The 8,164-nt window shown below is 40.0% G+C and overlaps 1 protein-coding gene across 1 annotated transcript in view; it reads right to left on the bottom strand.

Moving 5' to 3' along the window:
- Positions 1-2,332: 2,332 nt before the first annotated feature.
- The window catches only part of GALNT15 (polypeptide N-acetylgalactosaminyltransferase 15), a gene marked incomplete at its 5' end in the record, with an annotated part of 42,460 nt that continues 36,628 nt past the window's right edge, over positions 2,333-8,164 (bottom strand). The window contains 2 exons of the mRNA XM_006907263.3: positions 2,333-4,305; positions 6,814-6,957. Coding sequence (XP_006907325.1) covers positions 4,159-4,305; positions 6,814-6,957 — 291 coding nt within the window. The remainder of the gene's footprint in view (positions 4,306-6,813; positions 6,958-8,164) is intronic.

The raw sequence follows: 8,164 nt of genomic DNA, 5'->3' as shown, positions 1-8,164 counted from the left end.
TTTCCTCTGGGATCTCCTTAGGAATGCAGAATCTCAAGCCCCACCCCAGCCCTACCGAACCTGCATTTGACACAGTGCCCAGGTGATCTGTGAGCACAGTAAAATTTGAGGAGCCTGGGTTAAACAAAAATATTACGGAGCATTTAAAGACTCTGAGAACAGGGATCTAGCAAGACACTGGGAGCACACTGAAACCAAGGAAATGATTTCTGCTCCTCTTTGTACGTTTACTTTCCATCCCCATTCTCACTCTCTCATTCTCTCTCTCCAGACTGGATTTATCAGCTTTGTAAGGCCACATACAGAAAACAAGGCTGCTGAGAGCTCATACATTTTCACATTATCTAAGTCTCTTATAGAGACACTCATTTCTTAGTCTTAGTAATGAAATCACTGGGGAATGTGTTGATTGATCCAGCTCGGGTCAGATGTCCTCCCTGGAACCAACTGGCTGGAGACCGGGGGTGGAATCCTGCCGCGGGCACAAGGTGGCTGCACTGCAGCCATATGACTAGAGTTGGAGAATTGTTCTGGACGGATAATCCAATAGCTGCCCACCTCCTACACAACAGAACTTCACCCTCTCTGAACAGGGTCAGCATTGGTGCATCTGAGCAGGTTATGACTTTAAAGAAAGCTACTTAAGCTCTCCTGAATCTTATTTAAACAAAACATTAAGCAATGCCACTCTTGGCTTGTGCCTAGAGGAGAGTGGTCAGCAGTGCGTTCGTGAGTGCCTCAGTGAAGTAAAGCTCACACTTTACTGAAAAGTAAAAAGGCTTTCATAAGCCCACGCTGCAGCACAGTTGGCCATGTCTTTATCCCAAGAGAGGACTATAGCATTTTAGCATTTGTCATGGATTCTGGAATGTCATAGTTGACTGTGAGTTAGTTGGCTGAACCATTTGGAAATTGTTGGGAAATTTTAATTTTCAAACATGAGCCTGATCTATTTGGGCTGAGATTGCAAACAATCACACTAGAAGCGAAGTGATCATGATGACTATTTCTAAGCCAAATAAAGTGAGGCAAGCTGCTTATAGGTTGTGATAACATAGTATATTGGTATTACATAGAGCCTTTGGTGATGAGAAAATATAAATATCCCAGATCTGTGGAAAGAACTACTACACCAGCAAAGAACCTCACAATATCAAAAACAATGCTAAAGACAAACCTCCATATCTAAAAAACACATTTCATGAAAAAAGGGGTTACACAGGCAAGGAAGTTTGAGATTAAAAGAACTATTATTTATACAGAAAGAGCAGAGGATCCTAGAATCCTGGAAATACCCCCTCCTTGGCTATTGTACTTAACCTAATCATTTGAAATATGCCTAAATCGAGATGTTTGAATAATCAGGGCAAAACTTGTAGGTGCTTCGGGGTTTCGCCAAAACTGGTCAAGAACAAGTTGCATTTTTAAGAGAGCTGTGAAAGAACAAGCATTTATAGTATATATAATGTATAGAGTTGTGCCCTTCAAGGTAGCCCATGCCAGTGGGTTGCCTTTGTCCAGATTTGGTGACTTGCCACAGATCACATGGTATCCAATTGACTTTTTTTATGGCCTTTCAGTAGAAAATGGAACCCCCTCAAAATGACCTCTAATAATGTCCACTTCTGGTGCAATGACTGTACCGTCATCGAGGACCTGGGGGACTTTTTGATGTCGATGGGAGTTGGAATTCTGAGTTGACCTGTGGGATCTATGGTATTGAGACCAAAGAGGAAATAGATCAGGGTCCTCCAGGAATGGCATCTGCTTTTACTGCTGTGAAATAGCATAAGGAGTGTTGGACTCCAGACTGCTGGCTGAATACTTCTCTGTCCCCACAGTGGGATACTAAAAACTGGTGAGCTGGATAGAGGTGATGAGGAATTCAATCTCAAAGCCCAAACAATAAAATCCAATCATAAATTTTGATGGACATGAAAAGAACAAACTCAAGACAAATCTTCCAACTGCCAGGTTTCCCTACTTTAAAGTTGATCATTGTCTATAAAATTAGAACTGAGCTCAAGGAGAAGAGAATTTGAACACTCAGTTATACTATGAGGAAAAGGTTGAATTTCTTTAAGAACTTAATGGAGGCATCTGTTTTGTTTCAATTAAGGGTCTGTAAGTACCAGCCAGAGACTGAGTTGACAGTCATTTCTGTAATACAGTAATAAATCGTGAGGATGGTTAAGGAAACAAGAAACACTAAGTTCTTCCTTTGTTCAACCAATTAAACAATAAGCCATCTGGGTCTTTTTGTTAATTACTGTCAAACACAACATACAATTGAATTCAGCCTTTTATTTAATTATATTAATTTATTCCAGCAACTTCAAATACCCACAATGCCAATAATAAAGTTCATTTAAAAAAATAGAGGTCTCGTTTAACTTTTATTTTTCAACCATTGATATCCTTTACAACGTCGCTGTCTGAGAATTTTCAGCTCTGTCTCAGCCTCAGGATATTAAAGGAATTTGATTTAAATATACACAGTTCTGAAGGAAGAAGAGAGTGGCTAAAATTTCTTCTCTCAATGGGAAGATGAGTCTATCTAGATCGGTGCTATCCAATAGAACCGACGTTTGCAATGATGACATGTCATATATCTGTACTCTCCACTACAGTTGTCCCTAGGAACATGTGGCTATTGAGCACTCGAAAGGTGACCAGTACAACTAAGGAAATGAGTTTAAATTTTCTTTAATTTTAATGCATTTACATTTAGATAGCCACATGTGGCTAGTGGCTATGAGTACAGATCTAAAGTATATTCTGAGGAAAGAGAAATGCAGTGAGTCATTGACCTAAGTAGACGGAGAAGGAATACATAATTATGACAGGTATTGTTTGGAAACCCTCACTTCCTACCTAGTTGTTCTCACTTGAAACACACTGAGTTCTGAGAAATCAGCATTTTTGAGGGGTGGTTTCTAAGTAGAGCATGTGAAGAGTAAACTCCATCTCAAAGAGAAATGGGCACGATGGTGTCTTCTGAATAGCAGAACCAATGCACTCAGCAGCATGGTCAGACTAGGCCAAGTCAAAGCAAAGAGAGCCAGTCAGCTGTCGCTAGTGCTGGCTCTGCTCTAGTCGAGGTGTGCTTGTTCCACGATGGTGAATGTTCAACCTGTGGGCACATTTGGGGGTCTCGGACAGTTTCTACAGGCTGAGATGGCCCTGTCTGCCCTCACAAACATTAACGCCCGACTCTGGTTCCTCTCATAAGAATTTTGGCTCAGACACTGGTATTTCCCCTCCGAGAAGTTTGCCTCAAAGGTTGCTATTTCTAATCCAGTCAATACAAACCGTGTATCAGGGCGTCAGGAGTTTCTCAACTGCATATGCTTTTGATAACGGGAATGCTCAGTCTGAGCGGACCCTTCCAGACACCAATGACTAAAGAGAAATATATTGCATGAGAATCTGGTTGTGGTTAACCAAGCTAGAGAAAGGCTAGGGCGGGGTGAATGGAGGTAGAAAGTTCTGAGGAAATTCTCATCAACATGAAAACATCCTATCCCTGGTTTACTGACTCTTTCAGCTGCCAGGATGAGCTGGGGAGTTGGTCCAAAGCTCTCTCCATCTTCTCTCCAGCCCTAGCTTCCCTTCCTTCTTCCAAGCTATCGCTCGACCAGTAAACATGAAATTTGTCCTAATAAGCCTAATCCAAAGTTTTGGGGATGTCGGGCCATTATTCCCTCGTCACACTTTAATTTTCACGACTGGCCACAAAGACAAGCCAAGGTAAGGCCACCTAAAATAAACTGATTGATTAAATTTATGTATCCTGGAGGTACTTCCAGAGAATGCCCAGGCCTCTTTCTGTAGTCAGAGATAAAAGCAATTATTACACGCTCGATGGAAGAAAATGAAGAACCTTCTGTACAATATAATGATCATCTACCAGTGATGAAGACAATGAGACAATGAGTCCATTTGTTTTTCTTTTCCTTTTTCTAAAATAGCCAGTGGACAATGAAATAGGTGTGAGAACGAAAGATTTTTCTATATTCATTCATGGATATTTCTTTTCTACTATGACCAGGAGCAAAAACATAACAGAGTCTGCTTCGTGAAACATTCTAGCTCTTTTAGTTCTCTTGGAGCTGAACTGTGATGGCCAAACTTCTCTTTTCCTTCTGACACTGGCGTTCAGTGTTCATCCACATTGTTGACATTGTCAAATTGCCACAGTTGGCTGGCTTTGCCATCACACTGGCGCAAGTACAAATCTTTATTGTTTTCCTGCACCATGGCTTCCATGCATTTCCCAGAAAGAATGTGAACAATCATACCATTCTGGAATGTGAGAAGAAAAGGAAAAAAAAAAAGAGAACCAGTCAGCCTCCTACAGTCGGCAAAGAAGGAATTTCTAAGATTTGTGTTAATCGTTAAGAAAATAATAGTGGTAGTGTGAACTGGTCTGGTAAGGAACTATAGTATTTTGGTTAAAATATAATATAATATAGGTAGCTCTAAAGTTTGGATGTCATTTATAGAGCCTTGGGGCCAATAATTCAATTATCGTTATTGTGGTTGGATAATTATACTATTTCTGGTTAGTGAAATGCCAGTGTAAAAATCATGTTCGGTCTTTACACCGTATTTGTGACATTCATTGTTATCACTGACTTGTAAAGTTCTGCTTTCAAAAGGATTTAATTTAATCTCTGCCCTCTATTAAACCTGCAATTTGGTACTGCTGCCACCAGGTTGCAGTAGAGAGTAAGACTTGAAGGATATACTGTAAGCCTAAGTCAGCCTTGGTTGAAAGACTACACAAAATCTATCAGATTTAATATTGAATCTAGCCATGCTCTTTTCACACAAAAATCAATGTCTCCATGGAAAGTTAAACATCCTTAACCAGCAATGCTGATAATGTCCATTTAGTCATTTGTTTATTATTTATATATTTTTGAGATATAATTCACATACATAATATTCTCTCTTTTAAAGTATACAAGTTGGTGTTTTTAGTATATTCACAGAGTGTATGCAACCATCACCACTATCTAATTCCAGATCACTTTTATCACTGTTAAAGGAAAACCGTTATTCATTAGTAAGTAGTCACTTCCAATTCCTCCTTCCTTCCAGCCACTGGAAATCACTAATTTGCTTCCTGTATTTATAGATTTGTCGATTTTAGACATTTCCTATAAATGAAATCATATATGGTCTTTAGTAACTGGCTTCTTTCACTTTGCATGATATTTTCAAGGTTCGTGTCATAGCATAAGGTAAAACCTATTTTTTTTTCTTTTTTTATTGTGGTAAAAATTTATAACTTAAAACTTATCATCTTAACCATTTTTAAGTGTAAATTTAGTAGTGTTAAGTATACTTACATTGTGAAACAGATATTCAAAACTTTTTCATCTTTCAAAACTGAAACTGTATCTATTTAACAACCCCCGCTCACCCCAGCCCCTGGTAACCACCATTCTACTTTCCGTTTCTATGAATCTGACTACTTTAGATACCTCATATAAATGGAATCATACAGTACTTGTCTTTTTTGCAACTGGCTTATTTCACTTAGCATGATGTCCCCCTGTTTCATACACATTGTAGTATATGACAGAATCTCTTCCCTTTTTAAGTCTAAATACTATTCCATTTGTATGTATATACCACATTTTGTTTATCCATTCACCCACCATTATACCCTTGGGTTGCTTCTACCTGTTGGCTACTGTGAATAGTGCATCTATGAAGAGTTCATCAATCCTTTTTATGGCTGAATAACACTTTTTCTAAATCTTATTCATCAATGCCTGAAAGATGCTATGAGTATTTTACTCACTAATCTTTTACTAATTATTTTTAAATGCTGTTTCTAAATGTATCTTATCCACAGAACTTACTTAGTGATACTTCATCATCACTCATAAAGAACCTTAACTTGGTTTCTAAGGCTTCTTTGAGTACGTGTGGGCCCCCTGGGTCCTGGTTTTACTTGTCACGAAAGCCTTGTGAACTTTGTTCTCAACTGCTTTTGAGTTCAGCCTAAGTTTTCCATCATGTGATCTTCTTTCACAGCTTGCTTTAAGAGTACTAATGCACAGAGTTCTGATTATTTTACCCTCCTAATTCTCAAGCAGAAGTTGAAGAAATAAAAAATATGTGTGTATTTATTCATTTGTATATTTATACCGTAACTCATTTCAAAAAGGATTTGAGGTGGAGAAAAAGTCGCACATGAATTCTTATTGTTGATACTGTCACATTCCTCTCCCAATTCTGTATGGGGCACCCATTCACTCTCCCTAAGTATTTATATTTTACCTATTTCCTTTTTATTGATGAATAACTTCTAGAAAGAATCGAGAGCTTCTCTCTCTTAAGGTAATAGAGATCAAATAGGGATCTTACTAAAATGCTGAAACGTTCACAGCAGAATTTGCAAAGGAAGAAAGCAATACCTAAATCTATATCTATGTGGTGGTGGTGGAGGGGGGAACCTTTCCATTGCTCTTAAAATCACACTACTGAGGTGGTTGACTATTTCCAAAACATGCTTCGTGGTCCCACTTGTGACCTGAGATAATACAATTCATAGAGGGGCTGCCTCAACTCTTGCCACAGTTGAGGTCAGAGCTATACAGAAACATGGCAAATTAGTACATTTTAAGATACTGGTGGCCCAAAATTGCTGTAAATTTGGCTTTAACTCCCCCTGAGGCCTTAGCGCCAAGCCACTAAGTTAAACAGCCGAGACACAGGTCAAATGGTAATACTTGAGTTCCTGGAAGAGCTTCGGGACACCAGCACTGCTGAGCCCTTTCTGAAGGGACTACTTACCTCCTGGAAGTCCCAGTGCTGCTGATGGATGGCAGGACCCTCCTCAGTGCAGTTCTGAAGAATCACCTGCTCGCTCCTGACATCAAAGCACAGGTGCTGTGGGCTGCCAAAGTGGATCTCCTTCCTGCCAATGTGCTCCAGGTGCTGGGAGAGAAGGAATGGTTGTCAGCACAGATAGGAGATGTTCTCCAAAGCTGGAGATGTGGGAAGCAGAGCTCACAATAGAGCTGAAGTCTAAGGGGCTTTTAGATTTTTAGATTTTGCGAGGAGTCAGCAAGACTATATCTCATAGTCAAGTCTACAAACATACTGCTTGACTATCTCTGGCCTCTAACATCTCCACATTTCAGCTGCTCTCACATTCATATTTAATGGAGGAACATACGTACCTTCATTATTCTATTTACTACATTGTAGGTGAGTCCAGGAAGAATGCTGTGAGCTTTGTGAGTGTACAGTTGGAAGGGCAGATGAAGAACCCTTCTGAGGCCCAAGGTCATCGCTTTCTGGAGAGATCTGACCTGGCCCTGCAACTGAATTTCCTGCTGTTTGTTGTTTTTGCTCTCACTCATGGTTATTATCTTCTCTGGTGTTTTAGAGTGTTGAGTTGTGCTTACCTTTGCAGGTGGCCTTTAACTGTGGGACGCCTGTGTGGCCGGGTGGAGGGCATGTTCTGACAAAACCATTTTCCATTTGTTCCTGCCAAGTGCAGCCTGGACTAATTTTTATGTCAATTTCATGGCTTAGTGACGAGGTCAGCTGCATGGGCGTGTGACCTGTGCCCCTACATGGGGCCTCATGCTTACAATGGTTAATGATCTTAGTTCAGCATACTTGATTTAATGCTCTACTGTGTTGAAATACTTAATAAATGATGAATTAGAGGCCTCACATTTTCATTTCGATCTGGGCCCCACAAATGAGGTAGCAGGTCCTGCTTGTAGATTTCCAGACCACACCGTTTGTATAAATTTGAATCCTAAACCCACATGAGATGCAAGTTTGTGGTTAAAACTCCAGGGGAGTAATTGTCTCCTACTCAAAGACTCTGTAGAGATAGACAAGCTTCCTTATTATCTTCCTGTAGCAGTGGGTAGATTTTACTAGTCAAACTTTTGAGCTTGACGTTTTCGCAGTTTCTCTTTAAAAATCAATGCTGGCTTGACATAGGATCTCTCGTGGGCTCAGGGAAGGCACTTGTCACTTACTTTGACATGGAACCAACACCTCTAAGATTCCTCAGGTTGACAGTAACTGTCCCCTCAGCCCAGGCAGGGAAGTGTGGTCCATGCCCAAGGGGTCTATTTTCAGGTACCTCTTGATTTTTGTCTCCTGGACATTTTTCTTTCTT

This window comes from Pteropus alecto, unplaced genomic scaffold, assembly GCF_000325575.1.
Source record: "Pteropus alecto unplaced genomic scaffold, ASM32557v1 scaffold92, whole genome shotgun sequence".
Taxonomy (NCBI): Eukaryota; Metazoa; Chordata; class Mammalia; order Chiroptera; family Pteropodidae; genus Pteropus; species Pteropus alecto.
The sequence above is the reverse complement of the archived record's forward strand: the minus strand, read 5'-3'. Positions and strand labels throughout refer to the sequence as shown.